The sequence below is a fragment of the Suncus etruscus genome, chromosome 11 (assembly GCF_024139225.1).
Source record: "Suncus etruscus isolate mSunEtr1 chromosome 11, mSunEtr1.pri.cur, whole genome shotgun sequence".
NCBI lineage: Eukaryota > Metazoa > Chordata > Mammalia > Eulipotyphla > Soricidae > Suncus > Suncus etruscus.
This window is the reverse complement of record NC_064858.1, coordinates 9,165,327-9,187,535: the sequence shown is the minus strand read 5'-3', so window position 1 is coordinate 9,187,535 and position 22,209 is coordinate 9,165,327. Positions and strand designations below refer to the sequence as shown.

The window sequence follows — 22,209 nt, the reverse complement described above, 5'->3', positions numbered from 1 at the left end:
TGAGCATCACCGGGTTTGGCCAAAAAAACAAAAACAAAAACAATGCTGGGGCCGGCGAGGTGGCGCTAGAGGTAAGGTGTCTGCCTTGCGAGCGCTAGCCAAGGAAGGACCTCGGTTCGATCCCCCGGAGTCTCATATGGTCCCCCCAAGCCAGGGGCAATTTCTGAGTGCTTAGCCAGGAGTAAACCCTGAGCATCAAATGGGTGTGGCCTGAGAAAAAAAAAAGAATGCTGGGGCTGGAGAGATAGCATGAAGATAAGGCATTTGCTTTGCATGCAGAAGGTCGGTGGTTCGAATCTCGGCATTCCATATGATCCCCTGAGTCTGCCAGGAGTGAAATCTGAGAGTAGAGCCAGGAGTAACCCCTGAGCACTGCCAGGTGTGACCCAAAAACAAAAAACAAAAAAAACAAAAAACAAAAAAACAAAAAAACAAAAAAAAAGAAAAAGAAATCCTTTGTTTAGACGTGATAGTCACCCCGACTCAGGTCCCTGGGCAATGCCTACTAGGGAAAGGAGTAAATTCCAATACCTGACTATGCTGGGCACCCCCAGCTGAAACTGGGCCCACTACCTCAGTGGGCACTCCTCCTGGGTTGCGCCTTTTTCCAAGCGAGGAGGGAGAGAGGAAGGGGAGGCCCTAAGGCGCAGCCAAGAGGCAGCTTGTGGGTCCCAGGATGCTTTGTGGGGGTTTCGGGGTACCAGGACACATACACATTCAGTACCTGAGTCTAACACTCAAATAATGCCCCCATGATGCCCAAGCCCAGCCTTGTCCCCTCCTGTGAAGCTCTGGGTTGCCAAGGACAGGTCAGCTCACTTCCATGCTTCTTCCGCATGCATGTGATCTAAGTTTTTGCGGGGAGCCACACCCAGTGGGTCTCAAGTATTACTCTTGACTCTGTGCTCAGGAATCACTCCTGACAGGCTCCGGAGATTCTATAGGATGCCAGGGACTGAACTTGGGTCTGCCACTTGCAAGGCAAACGCCCTTCTGCTGTGCTGTCACTGAGGCCCATGGTCTGAGTTTGTTTGTTTTTTTGTGGGGGGGGGGAGTTGTTTTGGTTTTTGGGTCACACCCAGCAGCACTCAGGGGTCACTCCTGGCTCCATGCTCAGAAATCACTCCTGGCAGGCTCAGGGGACCATATGGATGCCGGGATTCAAACCACCAACCTTCTGCACACAAGACAAACGCCTTACCTCCATGCTATCTCTCCGGCCCCTGGTCTGAGTTTTAATTCAGTACCTGCTTGTGGTTCCCTTTAAGACTTGCTTGGGCCTTTGATATCTAAATCCTCAACATAGGAACCAGAGCAATAGCACAGTGGTAGGCCATTTGCCCTGCACTCAGCCGACCCGGGGACAGACCCAGGTTCGATTCCTGGCATCCCATGTGGTCCCCCGTGCCTGGGAGGAGCAATTTCTGAGTGTACAGCCAGGAGTAACCCCTGAACACCACCAGGTATGTCTCAATCCCCCCAAAAAAAATTAAAAAAAAAATTAAACCCCCTACATGGAAAACTCTAGAACCCTAGATACAGGGCAGGTAGACCAACAAAGGTTCAAGACCACGTACTCCCCAGCCTGCTTCCCTCCAGGGGGGTCTCAGGTCCTCTGCGCCACTCAGAAAAGCAGCTACACTCCTAGGGCCCAGCAACCCACTGCATAGGTTCTAAGACTGCACACAGAGGGCATACATGGGCTATGCACAAGACACACACAACGCCTGCATAGGGCTGGCACGCACAGAACATGCATGGGCATGCACAGGGCATGCACTGAACACATACACAGCTGTATGTGCTTGGAACATGCACGAAACACCCACAGAGCACCCACGAAGCATGCACACAGATGCACGCTGGCACCCACAGAAGAACAGGCTGCAGCTGTGACTCAGAGCCTCACAGGGCAAAGGGGACATTGCTTTGCTCTCCGGGTGTGTTGTGCTCAGCAGTGCAAACAGGCATGTTAGCTTTCAATTAGCCCAGATGCTGAGCATTCTAAACAAGCCTTCTGGGGTGCAAGCTCCACAGGGCTGGGGGAGGCAGGCTGGGGGCCGGACTCCAGAGCCTGGGGAGTGCTTGGCTGCCCCCACCCACCCAGCTGTGTGCAGGATCCGTGGCAACCCAGCCCCACATATGCATTTTTTTGACCTGATGGAGACACAGCGGAGGGGCCGTGGGGTCCTGGGGCAAACCAGGCAGCTTCGGCTCTAGCTTCTGGGAATGGGGAAAGAGTTGGGGGTGGTTCTTGCACCCTGACTCATGGGGAAACATGTCCCCAGCTGGCCCACTTGTTGCCTGCCTCTTGTCCACCTCCGTCTGCATTGCAGAAAAGTGCCACCTCCACCCTGCGCCTGCCCACCGTCGCCAGCCTGGCTTCCCAGCTTTCTCTCCTCCTTCCCAGTGTCCTGCCAGTTCCAGACGCTGTCTGTGCTCCTCAGAACAATCTATATGCCAGTCATGGACCAGAGTGAGAGTACAGCGGGGAGAGTATTTGCCTAGCATGCAGCCGACACGAGTTAGATCCCAGCATCCCATAGGGTCCCCAAAACCTTCCAGGAATGATTTCTGAGCAGAGCCAAAAGTAACTCCTGAGCACCATACGGTGTGGTTTTTAGCCCAAAAACCAAAAAATAAACCAAAAAATATCATAAACGCCAGTCCCAGCACCCCTGAGCACATCTCCAGGACCCCTTCTCTGAGTGCCTGCCCTGTTCTATGGCCTCATCTGGACCCCTCTGACACCATGCATGTCCTACCTGTCATCCTTTTTCCCTCTCTATTGTAGTTTTTTGTTTTGTTTTGTTTTGTTTTTGTTTTGGGGCCACAACTGGTGATGCTCAGGGATTACTCCTAACTATGCACTCAGAAATTGCTCCTGGCGATGGGACACTGGGGATTAAACCATGGTCCTTCCTGGGGCAGCCAAGTGCACGGCAAACACCCTACCACTTCGCCATCGCTCAAGTCCCTATTGTAGATTTATTTTTGCAGGGCCAGGATCACACCCAGGGGGTCCTCGCATGCAGGCTAAACTACTTTCTGGAACTCCTGTGGGTCCCCAATAAGAAAGTCACCTTGTCTCTGGAGGCTCTGGGATGGGGAAACCAGTGCGGAAACCCAAGGCCGGCAGCCCTGCCCCCGCCGCCCATCTGCTCCAGCCCCAGCCAGCTCGTCCTTCACAGCGTGGCCTTGAAAACCGTCCATAATTGTCGGATGTGATTATTGGATTCCGGGTCAGTGTCGGCATTGGGGGGAGAGGAGAGCTCGAGTCTCATGGGATCCAACACATCTACACTTCTAGTATTTGTAGGAAGTCCCACAATGCCAGTCTCACAGACTGCATTTACTCTGGAGGTCTTGAATGTCCCCTAAGGAGTTAGAAGGACACAGCTCTCCTGGGAACCCCAAGAAAGCTGAACAACCTCCCCTGCACAAGCCCCTCCAAAGACAGGTCTCAAGTCTGTATTTATCAGCATTAGGAGCAGGAGCTGGTGCTGGGCATGACTGGAGCACCAGTCCTGAAGTCCCCAAATGTCTTCCCCATCAGTACCCAGCTGCCCAGCTCTGGGTCTCAGCTCGAGCCCTTCTCAAGTGTGAGCACAAGGTGTTTCTGGTGTGCCCAAGGAGGCCAGAGTGACAGCCCAGAAGGGAGGGTGCTGGCCTCAAATGCAGCTGACCCAGGTTTGATCCCCAGCACCTCCATCCAATCTCCCAAGAGTGATCCCTGAGCACAGAGCCGGGAGTAAGCCCTGAGCACCACAGGGTGTGGCCCAAAAACCAAAAGTAAAATAAAATAGTGTGTCTGAGGCCAGGTGACACTATTTGAAGTCACTTCCCAAAGGTCCCAGTGACCCCACAAAGGAAACCACACATATGCTCAGCTCTCCACCCCAACTCTGCCTCTCTCCCAACTCTGGCAGGAAGTTCTGGACTCAGCACAAATAGGCCCCCAGCACACTAAGTGGTGGTGTTATTGGGGTGAAGGGGAAGCCAGCAGTGGTACCGAAGGAAGGAATGTGGGGGTCCCATGTGCCACAGAGCCCCAGCAGTGCTGTCACAGCTATATTCAAAGCAGTGATGGCTCGGGTGAGAGTGGCCAACACTTCAGGAAACAGACACTGAATAATAGCACAGCAGTAAAGCGTTTGCCTTGCACATGGCTGACTCAGGATGGACCAGGATTCAATTCCCGGCATTCCACATGGTCCCCCAAGCCTGCCAGGAGTGATTTCTGAGCTCAGAGCCAGAAGTAACCTTGAGTATTGTCAGGTGTGGCCCAAAAACAATAAAAATAAACAAAACAGACATGATGACAAGACCCTCAACTGAAGAGAAAGGACTCTAATATGTGGGTGAGGACATACAAGAGCTTGAGTCCTAAAACCCAGCAGGACACAAACGCCATACTCTAGTCCTGAATTCAGACTCCTGGGTTAGCCTGAAAGATGGGACAATGAAAAGACCTTCACAGGTCTGAACTTGTCTTCTGGAGTGGATCCCACGACAGCCATCTCCATGGGAGAGGCCCAGAGCTTTCCTCTCTGGAAGAGACACAAAAACGGCTTGAGTGAGTTGTTTTGTGTTTTCTTTTTGCATCACACCAAAGCTGAGTCCAATTGGTACGTGTGGCAAGTCCCAACTCCAAACAATAACAGGACTCGACCCTCAGTGCTCAGAGCCAAACAGAGGCCACCTGGACTTCCTGGATGTCTCAGCAGTAATGAGGATGACCGGGTTCAGATAAAGGGGCACCACAGCCCATGAGGAACACACCTCAGAATATCGGCAGTGGACAGTGCTGTCTCTGCTGCTCACTGCACCTAAAACTGAGCCCCAGGATGAGCTGCCCAAGGTCACACGCTCCCCCAGAGACTCGCATCCACCTCACAAGTCCCCTCCGCTGCCAACGAGGACGCCTATGCCTCCCAGCCCCGCCGAGTCCGGCCGCAAAGCCTCGATCAAATCGATGGAAGGAACGAACAAAGGCAACCACAACAGCCTGGCATGGAGGCGGGTCAGAGCTCCTGGGCCCAGTCTGGGGGTGAAGGGAACCCTGGGACAGAGGGACCTGCTGAAGGCCAGGAGATGTATTTGGTTCCTTTGAGTCGCAGCTCAAAGGCAAGTTCAGCTTCTCCTCCTCAGAGGGAGCAGGGGCTCCTCAGAACTCCCAAGGAGGAGAAAAGTGCCCCAAAGTACAGGGCAGACCCCTAGAAGCTGCTCAGCAACCCTCAATCTGAAGACTGGGGGGACGACCCTGCCTACAGGAATCTGTGGCTCAAGAAGAAGCCACCATTATGATCCGAGAGACCCACAGTAGATCACCACAGTAGACCACCCAGATCTAGCCTGCAGTCACTGGAACACTCGTGTCTCCCCAAAGCTTCCAGCTAACAAGGAAACTGAGGCAGGGCCACCCACACACGCTCTGGCTGCCCTATGACCTGATGGAGTTTGAAGGGCGTGTCCTACCCAGAAAGTCCCCTGAACATAGCCCTGTGATGAATCCTAAGATCCTGCAATGGGGGGGGGGGTGTCCCTCCCTCTAAGAGTTACTCTGGAGGTGGCCACTGAACCCCAACAAGAAAGGTGGAGGGTGGATGGACAGGCAGACAGCAGCCTCAGAACCCCCACAGCCCCTGCCCACCCCAAGCACACAATGACCTTTCTGGGAAGCAGTCACCAGCGGACAAGGCCCCACCTGACATCAAGGTCCCCAGGGGACCCTGTGGGGATGGGGAGGCAGGGGTGGCCACAGCTGTGTCCTAGGCTTCTCTGCCCTAGGCTTCACTTCCCCAGGGCCCTCCCTGCCTCCCGTCCACAAACTCCAGAGCAGCTGGCAGGCGAGAAGCTCTTGGGCACAAGGGCAGGAGGGGGGGTGCATGCAGGGAAGGCCAGGCACGGCCTGATGGCAAAGGCACTGATTGACCCTTTGGCAGGATGGAGCAGGCAGACAATGGGGACCTCAGCACTCAGGGGTGCTGCCCCTGGAGTCCACAATGGCGGTGCAGGAAGCACCCCGACCTCCCTCCCATGCCGGCCAGGCCTCTGGCAGAGCAAGGACCAGGCACCACCCAGCCCCTTGCTGACAACCTTGAGGGGTGTTGGCCAGTGCAAGAGAAGGTGCCCTGAGGGTCTCATGGGTTGCAGATATGGGGCCCATTTTGGGGACCCAGGTGAAGCCCCAAGACCTTGTCCTACCTCCCTGCTGCGTGCAGGAGGACACAGCCTCTCCCCTGAGCCCCCATCCCCCATCTCCATCCCCCTGCAAAGAAACAATCAATGGTGCAAATATTTTATTTGGTTCCCCCGCGCGGTGATTTCATTCCAAGAGAATGGATCGATGGAGTCCGACCCAGGACATGGGATTTTTCGGGGAAGCGATGGGGGAACATTATTTATTTCAGCCTGGAAAGCCTTAACCAAGGCAGGCACAGCTGCTAGGGGTGTGAAGGCTGACACAGCCCCTCATGGCAGCACTGGCGGGTCAGGTGTGCGAGATGGCTGAGCCTGGGTATACACCAGTTTCTCCCACTGAGTTGAGTTGGGGGGGTCAGGGCTGGCCTCAGTTAGGCACCGGGGAACAAAAGTTGTTAGACACAATGTCTCAAAATAGGGAAGGGTGGAGAAGAGTTTTGTACTTGGTTCACTGAGTTTTCCTGTCTCCATCACTGTCACAGGGTCACCAGGATGACCAGTCCAGCATCATCCTTACCATCACCATCTCCACCAATATCTCTTTATTTATTTATTCATTTATTGTTTTTTGGGTCACGCACAGCGGCTCAGGGGTTACTCCTGGCTCTGCGCTCAGAAGTTGTTCCTGGCAGGCTCGGGGGACCATATGGGATGCCAGGATTTGAACTGGGGTCCATCCTGTGTTGGCTGCGTGCAAGACAATGCCTTACCTCTGTGCTATTGCTCTGGCCCCCTTCCGCCAATATCTCACCATCAGCATCACTCTCAGTGTCCTATCATCACCAAAATGAGTACTTTCTGGGGCAACAGCACAGTGGGGAGGGCATCTGCCTTGCACGTGGCTGACCCGGGTTCCATCCGAGGCATCTTATGGGTCCCTAAGCACTGCCTGGAGCAACCCCTGTGTATCTGGGTGTGACCCAAAAACCAAAAAAATAAAAGCTTTGTTTGGGGTACCACAATGCTCAGGGCTTGCCCCAGGCTCTGCACTCAGGAACCACACCTAGTGGTGCTCAAGGAACCTTATGGGATGCCAGGGATCGAACCCTGGTCAGCCTAATGCAAAAGCAAATGCCTTCCCTGTTGCACTATCGCTGGGACCCAAGCTGGTCACAACCAGAGTCAAATTACCTTCACCATCACCCTTGCCAACACCATCACTGACTGATATTATCGCATCACCAATGATCACCAGAGTCACTCATGGCTGTCCTCTTCATCATCATCACCTTATTCTGTCACACTACCCCCACTATCACCATCCCCATCATACTGCCATCAGTACTACCAGCACCATTGCTCATTGCTATGATCATGGTCATCACCCCAGAACTGCTCCGTCACCTTCTGTGCTAACAAGAAGATCAAGACCCAAGTGGACCGAGGAAGACTCAGGGCTCATGCAGGGCGACCTGCTGTCAGCTGCTGAGATGGCACAGGGGTTCAGGGCCCACATGGGACAGGGATCAGGTGCCACAGATGCCTCAAGGTCAAGGTAAAGTGTCCAAGAAGCCCCCAAGCCTTGGAAATCACCAAAGACGAAAAAGGGCCATGTGGATGCCCGTTCCAAAAGCTGGACCCAGTGTCAGCCTTCCTGGGTGGTACTGGAGAGCTGAGGGTCAGATCAAAGCCCACTGACCTCCACCAGGGACTGGGCCCATGTGGACCCCTCAAGAAAGCGGCCAGCACCAGGAGAGGTGGAAAGCACCTCAAAGGCTCATGGGGTTCCCTTGGAATTTTATTTTTTAAACTTTATTGATTTATTGGTTGATTGGTTTCTGGGCCACACTCAGTGGCACTTAGGGGTTACTCATGGCTCTGTGCTCAGAAATCACCTTTGGCAGGCTGGGGACTATATAGGATGCCAAGGTATCAAACCTGGTCCCTCCCAGGTCAGCCGCGTGCAAGGCAAATACCCTACTGCTGAGCTATCTCTCTGGCCCCAAATGCCCCTTGGAATCAGATTAGATTCAGTCCAGGACACTCCAGGCCAACAAGGGTCAGGAAACCAGCATCAGCCACCCCAGCGGGGCCCCAGCTTTGGGGCCATTGTGAGCCCCAGTACCCAGGAAGCCCTGTGCTCAGTCTGGGGTTCTATGCAGTCTTTGGGGACCCTACTCATGGAGGGAGGCACCAGGGGGACCCAGCCCAGCGCCCAAGTTTTGACCAAAGCTCAGGCATGGCTTTTATAAATCTCTGCCTCTTAATGACAGCTCCGAGGCCGGGGAAGGGCCATTAAAGCCGCTGAATAAGTTAATGGGGCGGAGAGAATCTATTTCGGAGACACCCCAGGCCACCTTCCCGGGGCGAAATCCTGAATAAGCAAAAGGATGAGAATGAAAGGAGGCGGCACCATGAATACATGGCCTTGGGGAAACCACGGACACAGAGGGGGCACAGGAGGGGACACAGCGGAGATGACCAGGGCTACCTCAACCTGCACCCCTCTATCCTCCATCCTCCCCCCCCAAGGCTCCCTAGGATGAACTGCACCCCTGCAGGCCCACCAAGGTCCACCGTCACTGCATCAAGACCTTCTGGGGTCAATGGCCCCTTCGGTCCTCATGGAACAAATCAGCATGGCCGCTGGACCCCGGCTGAATGGCATCGATGACACAGAAAACCTGGGCTCTCCTCCCCCTCCTCCTTCTTTCCTGCCTCTCTGACGCCTCCCCTACCTTTTCACCCTCCTCCTTCCCCTTGGCCTATCCCTGCCCCCCTCCTCCCTTCCTCTGTTCCTCCCTCTATCCATCAGTCCTCTGTCCCACTGTTCCTCTGTCCCTCATCCCACCTCTGTCCCCTTCTCCTCCCTTTTCTCCTTCCTCTCTCCCTCCCCCAGCCACAGAATGACAAGGAAGATGAAGCCCAACTTCTCCTCCAAAGCCTGGGGGTGCTCCCTCCCACAGAGCCATGCAAAGGCCTCTAACTCTGGGGGTGTGTTAGCGAGGCAGAAGGGGGTGCTGGGAGCCATCAAAACCTCCAAATCCTGACCAGAAGCTCAAGGTGGCAAGCACCATGTCTCCCTTCATTTCAGGGGACACACGCCCCCCCCCCAACTCTTTCTGGATACAGCAGAAAAGGGAGAGAGAGGATGCAAGAATGGGCTGCAGTGAGGTGCAGAGCATGGTTCACTCAGGGAAATATCAGCCACCCAGCCCTCATCCCATGGTGGGGTTACAGGCCACCTCATGTCCCTCCCTTCTCTCTGCGACCCTCTCTGCAGGAAGGACAGTGAGTTTGATGGATGATGAGAGTGGCCACACAGGGGTCAGATGTGGCACTGGGGGACACAAGCAGCACCTCCTGGTTCAGTGCCCCCTGCTGGCTGAGCCAGGAACTGGGCTGAAATGGGGGGAGTGTCAGAGACAGGATGGGTAGATGCTCACAGTTCTCAAATTTTCCTGGGCCACCTTTGGAGGCTGGAATAGGAGGTGGACAAGAAGGAAATGAGAAAATGGGGGACCAGGCAGCAGGAGGACCTGCTGTCCCCGCTGAGCATCCCACATTGGGGGGTGGGGGTTGCAGGCTGTGTCTACAACAATGTCCCCTGCTCCCCAGCCCGTGTCCTTGTGCGGTGCCAGCCATGTGTTAGCTTCTTTCACACAGCATGTTCTATGGTCCAAAGAGACACACAGGAGCAAACTTCTCTGTGTCCCAGATGCCAAGAGCCCCTACAACCTTCCCCGTTCTCTTGGCCACTCAGTGAGACAGACACATGGTGACCACAGCCGGGTCATGCGCACATGCGAGTACAAGTGTGCCATAAACACACAAAGAGCATACGCACACATGTGTCCCCGCAACACTGCACCAGCCTGTGTTAGCAGGAACCTGTGCAAGATCTGTGGTGGGACCCTACAGCAGGACACAGCCATGACACCAGGCCCCCAGCAAACACCACTTGCCCTCACCACCAGCAAACAGTGTCTCATTTCTGAAATCAAAGGCTCATGACCAGGGACTCAGAAAGGGCAGGGCCCAAAAGTAGAGCAGTGGAGGTGGGGGCTGCGAGGAGACCACCCCATTCTGGGCAGTAGTGGCCAATAACTCTCAGCTCGGCGTGGTGGGACAGGAGACTGAGATCAGTGGCCCGAGGACTTCCACACACTGACATCCCCCTTCTGTGTCTTCATCAAGACCAAAGCACAGGATTGAGTGAGGTCAGCCTCCTCCACCTTCTCCCCACACAAGGGCACTGCTGCTGTTCAGACAGACAGACGGACAGGCAGGCAGAGAGAGAGAGAAAGGCAGACACATAGGTAGATACATACAAAGGCAGCCAGAGAGAAAAAGACAGACAGATAGGCCCAAAGATACACAGGCAGACAAGCAGGCAGGCAGACAGACAGATGGACAAGCAAGCAAAGACAGGAAGTCAAGCGGACAGACAAGCAGACAGAGACAGGCTGATAGACAGGCAGACAAGGTGACAGAGAGGCAGAGAGACAGACAGGCAGGAAGATAGACACAGACAGAAGGTAGACACAGACCGACAGGCCGGCAGACAAGTAGACAAGGAAGTAACATGCCCCTGGCACTGCCCAGTCCCTCTGGAGACCCTCGCTGTGTAGGCAGGAGGGCACAGAACTCTCAGGGCAGCTCTGCTGGAGCAGGGCAGCCTCGTGCCCCAAGCTGGCTCCAGGAAAGCTCTGCCGGCGCCCACCAAGGCTCAGCTTATGTGCCACCAGCCCTGGGCCATGGCCCGGCTGCCACAAGACAGCAGGCGGAGGCACACAGCAGCGCCCTCTGGTGGTCCCAGGTCCCCCACAGGAGCTGGCAGGTTTCTGGGGGTGGGGAGGGGTCGGTGGGGAGGGGCGCTGTAGAGAAAATCGCCAGGACACCCCATTCCATGCCCACCCCATAGATACCAGCAGTTGGAAGTCGCCCGCCATCATTTCTGCCAGGATGTCTGCAGCCCTGTAGGCCCTTTCACCCCCAAGCCCCCCCTCCCCCAGTCTCCCACCTCGTTCCCTCTGGGGACACAGGACTGTCCTTGGTGGTGTCTATTCTGGGCTGGTGAAGCCCATCTGCCTCCCCCGGGGGACCCCAGCCTCCAAGAATGAGGGGCTGTGTAGGGTAGAAAAAGAGGAAACAGGGAGTTCCCCCAAAAATCCGACTGGCCCACTCCCTGCATCCCCAGAGGGTGAGGGAAGGGGGCCAGGAGAAAGACAGCTGGGGGAGCAAAGGGAGCCCAAGAAAGAGCATCTCATTCTACACAGCCCCACAGCACCATATGACACAGGGACCCACCAGGCTATGGGAAGTTAGTTAGGGGGACAGCCCTGATGGGGGCACTAATTGGGCCCCTAGCACCCACCATTTGATCTGACCACCAGGGGTGCTAACCCAGCTCCAGGCCTGAGTGAGTATGGTGGAGGTGAAACCTCAGGGGAGGACAGGCATCCCCACTTCTCAAATGCTCCTGGGGCCTGAAAATCTGGGGTAATTCACCCCTAAATGGAGACTAGTTAAAAGGTCCCTCCAGACCTCTCCTCCTCCACATAACCCGGGGCTGCCCCCCGAGTAGTGAGTCTCAACCCTAGCAGGGCCGTGACGTGGGTCACAGACAGCAGGAGTCTGTCAGTCTGTCTGCCTGTCTCTCTCTCCACCAAGCTCAGAGCACGAGCAACAGTCAGGGACAGAGGAGAGACTGTCAATGTGCTAGACTGGGAGGGCGAGAGACCACATTGCTGGTGCCCCAGTGGCCCCCCTCCCTGCCATTCTGCCCCCCAGAACCCACCAGCCAGACGGCAGGGGCAGGAAGTTGTCCTCAAGTCCTTCATGTCCCCCATACAAACACCCCGCTACAAACAGACCCCTATGTCCATAACCCAACTGTGACCAGCTGCTGTCAACCTGGAGTCACTGCTTCCGGGAACCCTGAGTTTGGAAACACCCCCAGAGGGAGACACAGGTTCCAACTCTGACCAAGTGCCCGCATTGGGGACCAGGCATCAGGTTCTGGGGTTCTAGGGGACTCTAGAAGGCCCTCTCCCCCATCACAGTCCCCCATTGCCAGGTCCTGAAGTCCAAACCCCATGGGAAGGCGCATGTTTAAGGGCCAGATGGGGGGGATTTCCAATATAATGTCTCCAGGACCAGGGGTCCCCGAGAGGGAAGCGGGTGAGGCAGCTGTTCTCAACAAACCTGAAGGGGGTACAAAGGGACCCCATCTGGGGAAGAAAGAGAACCTTCTGGGACAACAGGGTCTGCCCCACGCTTCCCAGCAAACACCAGGTATTCCCCCCTCTCCCCAGGATAGTCCTGGGCCCTGGTCTTGGGTTTGAGGGCGACTCCCCACCCTAGATGGCCCCCCAAGACCTGTGATGTTGTAAAACTCACCTAACGGGTCACAGGGAACAGAAGAGCGCTTGGGGACAGAGGGAGCCCAGCCCCTGCAGGCCTGACAACCAGCCCAGATGTTCATTCCTGGGTCTTGGAGGGGGGACAGGATACCTCCCAAGGACCAAGGTCCCTTCCTGGACACAGACAGACTCAGACACCAGCTCCCATTCTGGAAGACCCAGAGATGTCCACCCTAGTCTGTGTCCATGAATCCCAAACCCTCATTCCTGCCTCCAACTGGACACCCAGAGGACACCTCCAACAGCGTTTGTGGGGGATGCTCCAGACACTATTCTTGCCCCTGTGAGACCAAGACACACACACCCATGTGCCCTTCTGCCAGGATGCTGCACACACACCCTGGCTTGGGCTCGAGACGGGGACAGGCACGTGAGGGATTCTGGAGATGAGAAGGGGAAGCGAGCAGAAGGAGGAGTCCACAGCATGGGCCCCAGACCTCGGGGGGTGCTATGAAGATGCCCCCCAACGGCTGGAGCCTGAACCCATAGTGCCAGCCAGACCACACAGGACAGGACCAAGCTGCATCCGGTGACCCAGCCCTGCCCAGTAGGGCCCTGTGAGACTGGCAAAGGCAGCAGCAGGCCAGTCCTGGGGCTAGGAGAGAACGGGGGAACTCAAGCTACACTCGGCTTCCCCAGGAGGTCTCCAGGCTCCCTCATGTGCCCCAAACTCCTCCACGTTCAGGCCCAACAGGGATGCCCCGAGTTTTGCTGAGGGACCAAAGAGTCAGCAATGACCCTGCACATGGCTCCGAAGCCCCCCGGGGACTCCAGCCTAGGAAAGACCTGAACACACACACACACACACACACACACACACACACACACACACACACACACACACTTCAGCCTCAGAGAACATCATACACCTATGGGGCCTCCCAAAATCGCCCCTTCCATCCACAGGATCCTGCCCCTCCAGCATCCACTCGGACCCCATTCTGGACCCATCATGGGAGGGGGCCTATCTGCTATCTGTACCGCACCCCTAAGGCCTCATGAGGCTGAACCCAAGAGCCAGAAGAGTAGCTGTAGTTTCCAGGGTCCCCACCCAACCATGGAGAGTCTGAGGGAAGGGCCAGACATCTCCCAAACCAGGGACCTGCAGGGTTCTGGCCACAATACGGGTGCTCACCAGCCCAAGCAGTCGATTTGAGGACCCACTGGACCCTCCCCAATGCCCTCTGCTCTCCCATCTCGGCCACCTCCCCAGGCTCAGAAACCACCCTACAGTCTCCTGATTTGACAGCCTCAACAGCAGCTTGGGGTGCTCAGGGGAGATGGGGAGAACCTCGAATCTCACACACACTCAGCAGCCTCAGAGCTTGGGCCACACAATACCCCCAAGAAATGCAACCCAAAAACAGCGTGACATGCTCCAAAGTCAAGGAGCACAGTGCAGCCCCTTTAGTAGGCCCATCGGGACTTCACTTTCTCCTCCCCCTGGGTCTGCTCAAGCAGCATGCCCCACCCCAAGAAAACATCAGCACAAGGAGGTGCAGGTATTCAGAAGGCTGGGGGACCCTGGGACCCCATAACATGGCAGGGGACACAATGAAAAAGTGGCAGACATGTAGTCACTGGGGAAGTGGGACCATAACCCCAAGTCTCCCTTCCAGTCCCTTCTGCTATTGATGGGCACCGGAATCCACTCACTCTCCTGTTTGCCTGGACAGTGACCTTTCTTTGCGGGGTCCCTGTCCCTCCCCAGTTTTCTACCCCCAGACTGTGCCTGGCCCTTCCCATCTGGTCAGACCTGGGCAGAGACCTAAGAGGGAAAGTGGGGAGACCAGCTGGCCTCGGGCTTATGTGGGATCCAGTGCCCCAGCAAGCTGGAATTCCTGGGGGGCTGCTCACTGCCTCCCCCAGATGCCCTCTGGGTTCTACCCACAGCCCAGAGCAATAGGTCACCAACCCCTCCCGGTCCTCTGAGCCCATGGGGCACTCCTGTTCCTCAAGCTGGAGACACTCAGTGTCACCTCTGGGTGGGGGAGAGACCCCCATGTGGTCTTGGGGCACATGGGTCAGGCCCTCCCCATCACCTGCCCATGGCTCCCACCTACCCACCCTCAGGAATCAGGACCCCATCTCCCCGTCTTCCTGTCTCCCTGATTCCTCATCTCTCATTCCTCCCACCACAGATCTTCCACATTTTAGTGCTTCCCTGCTAGCCCAGCCCTGCCCTGGTCTGCCCTGCCTGCTGCTGGGACCCACAGGCCTATCCAGCTCCCCCCCACTCCTTCTGTTTATCTTGTCTCCCCAGCGACCCCCACAGTACAGAGGCTCCCCAGAACACACACAAGCGACCATCTCTACATCTCTACAAGACCCCCCCCAGCCAGCAGCCTCCATCCCTTCTGCCAGGAGCCAGTCAGCCAGCAGGGGCAGCAGGACATGGCCAGGGACAGGGACCTTAAGCATAGGTCCCAGGTGACCCCCCAATGTTGTCCTGCAGGGCCCAGCAGGGGCCAGACTCAACATCTCACCCACTTTGGGGAACCCCCAAGGGACAGAGTCCCAGAGACAGTTGGTCCCCTCCACTGCCTGCTTTGTGGCAGGGGTCACCTGGCAGAGGTTAGGGGGAGAAAGAGGAGTCTGGGACCCCCACGGCCTTCTGTGTCCCCACACCACCCCCACCAGAGAATAATCGGCAGTCTGAAGAGGGGGGGTCCCTTCTGAGAAAGGGGGCACCTCGCTCAGTGGAGCAGACGGTCCAAGCAAAAACCCGTTGGAGTTCAATTTTCCAAATCAATAGATCTGTAGGGTCCTAAGGGAACTCAGGCCCCCCTCAAACATACATGCACCCCCTTATTCCTTCCTTCCTTCCTCATCCTGTCTCAGAGTCAAGGCATACTGGGAAGGAAGGGGCGGTGGGCGCCCCGAGGAGGAGGCAAAGAGGTAGCAGCAGAGGGTGGGCGACGGGGGTGTCGGGGATCTGGGAAATGGTCCAGTGGGGCTGGAGAGGGTGGTGGGGAGAGTGGAGGGAGGAGGTGGGTGGCCATGAAGGCCTGGGCATGGCTGGTGTGTCCACGCGCACACGCGCGTACACATACACACACGTTCACACACACGCACGCACGCACACGCGTGCACACACACACACACACACAGGCTCTCAACTTGTCATCAGCGGCCGCTGCCCTTTCCCAGAGCAAGCCAGCCGGGTGCTTTTTCCTGGTCACCTTCCCAGCAGCTCAGGCTGTCCCCGAGGCCACCCCAGCCATCACCTCCCAAGGCCCCAGCTGCCTGGCCTGCAGCAGCTTCAGCCTAGCTACTAGCTGCCACTTGAGCGAGTCAAACCGTGCCAAACTGTTGCTACTGAGTCTGGGGAAAGAGAGCCCTGCTTGGCACCCGGGGCACGAGTGAGTGCCGTGGCAGGAGGCTGGATAAGCCTGCAGGGGCTGCCCCCACCACACACACACACACACACACACACACACACACACACACACACATTGTGCCCCCCCACCAGCCTGCTCCTCTGGGGGAGGGAGGGAAATACAAGGACACCGATACACAGCCCCAATCGCCTCCAGTCTTGTGCCTTGCTCCTTGGCTGGCTCCAAAGCCCCGCAGTCACCTGGAAGCCAGCGGGAAGAACATCTCCAGAGCCCGAGCGAGCCTGGTGTGCGCCCTGGCTGGCCGACCCGATCGGCAGCCCCAGTGGCAACAGCGGGCAGCAGTGGGCAGCAGCGGCAGTGGCTGCGGGCATGGAGGCGTCAGCGGCCAGCAGGCCGGCCGGCTGGCCGAAGGGGACCCCAGGGCAGGCAGGCAGGCAGGTAGGGGCCACCGGACTTACATGGAAGTGATGTTGCGGGAGATGTCCGTGATGTTGACGCTGGCGTTGGCCCCGCCGCCCGAGTCCTGCCCTTCCAGCAGCGGGAAGAGGTTGCCATCGTCCGGCCGCCTGCAACTGATCTCTGTCTTGCTGCAGGCGCAGTTGGCCGGGCAAGCCAGCACCGAGCCCACATAGTCCAGCCACACGCTGCCCAGCAGGAAAATCCGCCAGAAACTACTCTTGGCCGGGCAAAGAGGCACATCCATCTCGGATCCCGGCTGCTAAAAGAGAGGAGGAGGAGGAGGAAGAGGAGGAGGAGGAGGAGAGGCGAGGGGGCAGGGGAGGGAGGAGGGAGTGGGGCGAGCTGGGGTGGGGGGGAAGGAAACAAAGACGGTGGGGGAGTGGGAGGAGGAGGGGGGCCGTTGCCTTGAAACGCCTGCCCGGCCCGGCCTGTGCGATCAGAACCAGAAGCAGAAGCAGAACCCTCCGGCCCGTGAAACCATCACGCCTGCCCGTGGGATGGCCGGCCTGGGCTGGCCGCTGGGAGCCGCAGGCTGGTTAGCTAGGAAGGAGCTATTGGCACCGGCTGGCTGGCATGGTGGCCGATGGGGAGGAGGGTGGTGGGAGGTGGGTTGGGTGAGGGGGGTCCGAGCGTGGCCTCTCCGACTCCCAGACTTTCCTGGGTGGTCAGTCACAAGAATTGGAGGAGAGGGGAGAGAGGCGACCCTGGTACACCCCCACCACCACCACCCCTAAAAAAATAACAATTAATAAATAAATAAATAAGATCAAGAAAATGGTCGGGGATTAAGGGGCAGGCGGGTGTGGAGATGATGGGTGTCCAAAGTCTTCCAGTCCCACCTACTGGGCCGAATTCTAAGAGACACACCTGCAAAATGCAAAACGCACACAAGCAATCACGCACACACACGCGCCTGGGCAGGAGGAGGAGGAGGAGGAGGAGGAGGAGGAAGAGGAGGAGGAGGAGGAGGAGCAGGGGGAGGAGGAGGAGGAGGTGGTGGTGGATGAGACGCAGCGACAGGAGCCTCCGCAGCAGCCGGGCCGGGCAGCAAGCGCTCCTCGGATGGAGCCTCCCGGAACGCCGGGTTCCCGGAGCGGCTCCGGCGCCCGCTTGCTGGCTCTCTCGTTCTCGCTCGCTCGCTCTCTCTCTCTCTCTGTCTCTCTCTCTCTCCCCTCCCCGTCCCCTCCCTGCGCGCCGCCGCCTCCCCCTGCGCGCGGGCTGGGAGCGGAATGTCCCCCCTCCCTGCCTGCCTGCCTCCCTCCTTCCCTCTCTCCTTCCCTCCCTCTTTCCCTTCCCTTCCCTTCCCTTCCCTTCCCCTCCGTTCGCGCCCCTGCTCCCTCCTGCGCTCCGCACCCACCGCACCCACCTACCCACCACCTACCCAGCCTGGCACCTACCCACCCACCCACCCAGCGGCTCCCACTCTGGGGACACCCCGACGCAAGGGGTTGGGGAATAAATGGGGGGGTGTGAAAAGTTGCAGTTGGGGTGCCGGGGGGTCCGCACCGGGAATGGAAAGGAAGAAGGCAAGCTGGAAAGCTTGGGGGGGACTTGGCGAGCCCGCTGCGCCACGCGGCCAGGCGCGCTCTGCGCTCCCCTTCCTCCCTCCGCTCCACTTTTGGGGGCCCTGGAGCCTAGCGGGCCCGGATCGGTGATGGTGCGGCAGTAGGACGGGGGCTCCGGGAGGAGAGGTGACCCCCTCCAGGGAAGGAAGGAAGAAGGAGCCAAGGCCGGGGTCCAGGGGCGCACGCCCGCTGGAGATGTCTGGCTGGGAACGGGAACCGTTACGCGCGCGCTCGCCCCTCTCCAAAAGGCCGGACAGGACTGGGGGTGCTTGCGGGCTTGCTTGCTTGCGACCCTGGTAATGTGTTTCCCCCCCACCGAGCCCCCCGGGCCTGGCACCCTGCCTGGCGGGCGGGCACGGAGCCGGGAAGGAGGGAAGGAAGGAAGAAGGACGCGGCGCAGGGAGGAGGCGCGAGGTGGCCCAGGCCGCGCCGTGCGTGTGCGCGCTCGCCTGTATGCCTGCCTGCAGCAGCGAGAGAAGCAGCCTCGGGTTGGAGATGCTGCGGGTTGGAGGGGCCACCTGGGGACCCGAGCCCCGCAGGCCAGTGCCAGCCCTGGGCACCGCACCGCAGGCCCGCTACTCGGGCTCCATTCGGCCACGCGCGCGCGCGCGCAAGAGGGGGTGGAGGTTGCTGGCTGGATTGGGGTGTGGGGGAGACTGGGCTGCCTGCTCCGGATTTTGGGGGCGCAGCACCTCCCACCTGCCCTCCCACACCGGCACCCCTTCCTGGTAAGGGCGCAGAGGCAGGTGCAGACAGCTTGGAGCCCCCCACGCGGAGAGGGCGCACAAGGTGGTTCCCCCACCCCTTGCACCCACTTTGGGTAGAATTTTGTTTTTGTGTGTGTTTTTTTTTCTTTAATAAAACAGTCAAAATGCCAAGTGTGAAGTGTTGGCTGCAGCGGGGAAGAAAGGGTTAGGGGGACCAGGCCGAAGACAGTGATGCATTCAGGGCCAGAAGAATGCCCGAGCCTCCCCTCCGGCATGGCACGCAGAGCCAACGCTGAATTCAGCCGCGGGGAAGCGTGTGAAAGGGCTCCCCGCCCCCCGTGGATTCCCACGCCGCTCGCTCTCTCGGCAAAGGTGGGGCGCCGCCTGCCTGCCCACCAAGCACACCCGGGCATGGCCCACTGCCTGGCAGTGCCACAGTGGCCGCAGGGAAACAAGAGGGGGGAGTCTAGAGCAAGACCGTGACGGGCAGTGTCCGGGACTCTCCTCCACACTCCACCACGGCACACACCCACCCCCAGATGCCCAGACTGGCACCTGCCCCCACCCCCACCAGCATGAGGGCACAGAGGGAGCTGGCTCAAGACGCGCCATCCGGTTGCCACTGGCCCCAAGCCAATCCCTACTGTCCTGTGTCCGCTGGGAATGTCCCTGCCATGCCTGCGACCAAGCAGGCCGGGCTCCAGAGCGTCATTTGGCAATTCTGGGGTGCGAGGGGGGGCTGGGGAGTGAGTGGCAAAGCCCGGTGTCCCGCTGGTCTGGTAGGCCAGCAGGTGGAGGCATCCACTAAGGGTACCAACGGAGGGCGGGTGCATAGGGCTGGCAGCGCTGCCATCTCAAAGGAGCACTGAGGTTGGCACTCGATTTCCCAGGGATCGAGGCCAAGTTCCTCTGGAGGGAGGCAGAAAAGGGCCCTGGAGGGGGCAAGCAAGCAGGCATGGAGGCTGAAGCATGAGCAGCCCCTGGGGGGTACAGGCAGGCAGACAGGTAGATGGACAGATAGGCAGATGGACACGTGGATGGATGGACAGGGTCACCAGGGTCTGGGGAGATGGAAAGAGGGGTTTGGGGTTGTTTCTCCCGGAACCCACAGTCCTGACAGGCCATTTCAGAAGCCAATGAATAAAACCCATGGGCCTCTGCTTCTTCCCCTGTGCCCCAGGACTGTCTGGACACCTTCCGCAGCCCTTCTGGGCTCCCTCCCCATCCTGAGGCTTTCCCACACTCTGACTCACAACTCACCCAAGCCAGGAGCTGGAAACGGGAGGAGGAACCTGGCTCTGGAGCAGAAGTGCGAGTGAAAATGTCTGGGGTCTCAGGCCCAGCAGAGCTGGGGCTCACAACAGTGATCAGGAGCAGGAGAAGGTCTTTCACATGGACACCCTCCATGTGCCCCCCCTGGGGACCTGTCTGGATTCTCCACAGGTTAAGAGTAACTGGTAGGCCAGGAAGTGCATCTCGACATCCCCTTGGGGTCCCCACCTGACACAAGAGCTGCCCCACCCCAAATATGGGCCAATCTGTGGTGAGGCTTCCACATGGTCATTGTGAACAGAGGGGCCTTGCTCACTGCCAGAGGTACAGTCCCCACCACCCCAGACAGTCCCTGCCACCCCATAGTACCCGCTGCCCAACACAATACCCAGCATTCCACAGTCCTCAGCACCACTGTGCAGACTGGTTGGGAAACTGGGGGTGTGGAGGGCCATGACAGGCCCAGAAGGTCAGCTCCCCCACACATCCTTTGGGCTCCTCCTTTCACCCCTTTACATGAAGGACCCCAAGAAAGCCCAGTAGGCTCTGGTGCCCTCCGACCACAGCCCCTGAGAGAGACTGGAGTGGCCCTGCCCTGATACTGCCAGAGTGGGGGAGAGTCCCTAAGAGAGAGGGGGTGGAACCAGGACACCCCCCCCCCCAGAGGATGGAAAGTTCCCACTAGGTCCTGGTTGAACTGGCTGCTCCCTCCAGACACCTCTAGCTAGCAAGTGGGGAGAGCAACTGAGGCTTCCTTTGGCCTGCTCATTTCCTCCTTCTCCTCCTCACTTCCTACTTCCCTTTCCCACTTCCTCATCACTTCCTCGTATCCAGGGGTCTCAAACTCAATTTACCTGGGGGCCGCAGGAGGCAAAGTCAGGGTGATCCTTGAGTGCAAAGTCAGTAGTAAGCCTTGAACATTGAGGGGTGTGACCCAAACAACTAAAACAAAACAAAACAAAAAAAGATTCCTCTAGGGCAGGGCCACAAAATGTTGTATGGAGGGCTGCAAACGGCCTGCTGGCCTCGAGTTTGAGATCCCTGTGAGGTATCCTCTTTACTTCCTCTCACTTCCTCATATCCTCCTCATTTACTTTCTCGTTCCCTCCCTACTTCCTCGCACTTCCTTCTCATTTCCTCCCCACTTCCTCATTTTCTTCTTTCCTTCATCCTTCCCACTTCTTCACTTCTTTCTTCCTCCCTTCCCAACCTCCCCTTCCTTCCACACTTCCTCCTTCCTCCCTCCCTTCCCTCTTCCATCCTCTTCCGTCCTTTTCTTTCCTACCTCCATCTCCCTTCAGGGTAACCCCACAGAGATGCCCTCCTCCCACGGCTCACCCACCTTGCTTCCTTGCCTCCCCTTTACACAGCACAGAACCCCATCACGTGGATACCCCAAGTCCCTGCCAGGGAGGAGTGGCTGGGGCCCCAAGTCTCACAGAGGAACTGGCCAGCATGGCCGCAGCAGCCAAGTTAGGGTCAAGGGGACAAGCTCACCCAACAGAACGAAGTGTCATGTTTGCTGAAAGACCGTGGTGGGGATTTGGGGGCATGGTGTTGGTGGGGGAGGCAGGAGCCCACCGGCCTTTGGAGAAGACCCAGCTAGGTCCCGGGCTCCCTGCCAGACCCCGCCCCCCACTGGCAGCTGCAGGGCCTGGGAACCAGGAACAAAGGCTGGCCCAGCCTGGAGTTCCGGGTGGGGGCAGGGATCAGCCTGGGTCAGACCCCCCCAACCATTGCAGACATAAGGGGTCCCCAAGACCTGTCTTGGAAGCACCTATAACCCGGCTTTCTGTAGCAGAGAGACCAGTGGGAAACACCTCTGAATGTGTTCCTTCTGCAGTCAGTTCTAGAACCTTCCAAGGACCCAGCAGGTCGGGCTAAAAACTTTCCTCAGTGATCACTGGGGACAAAAAGGCGACAAGGGGGTGAAGGGGGCCCAGAAAGGGAAAGGTCTCCCCCCTTGATCCTGTGCCTCTGAACTGTCAGGAACAAGATGGGGGGCACACACAGATGCACACAAACTCACACACATCCATTCTCACACTTATTTCTGCACATGAATACACTCATTCTCATATCCATGCCATGCACTCACACGGGCCCACATTCAATACTAATTGTCACATGTTCATTCACACACACGTGCATTCTCTTACACTCATGTACATGCATCCACTCTCACACTATCACACACACACACACACACACACCTGCTGGTCCCTGGAAACCCCTGGTGCTGTGAACCCCTGGCCCTGCGTCCAACCATCAATCAACCCCAAATGGGGAGGCACAC

General features: G+C 57.9%; 1 protein-coding gene across 3 annotated transcripts in view; it reads right to left on the bottom strand.

The window, feature by feature from the left end:
* Window positions 1–16,687, bottom strand: part of NTRK3 (neurotrophic receptor tyrosine kinase 3) — a 95,273-nt gene extending 78,586 nt beyond the window's left edge. For all 3 annotated transcript variants that reach the window (XM_049783248.1, XM_049783249.1, XM_049783250.1), the window contains exon 1: window positions 16,369–16,687. In XM_049783248.1, coding sequence (XP_049639205.1) covers window positions 16,369–16,613 — 245 coding nt within the window. In that variant the 5' untranslated portion in view covers window positions 16,614–16,687. The remainder of the gene's footprint in view (window positions 1–16,368) is intronic.
* Window positions 16,688–22,209: the final 5,522 nt, after the last annotated feature.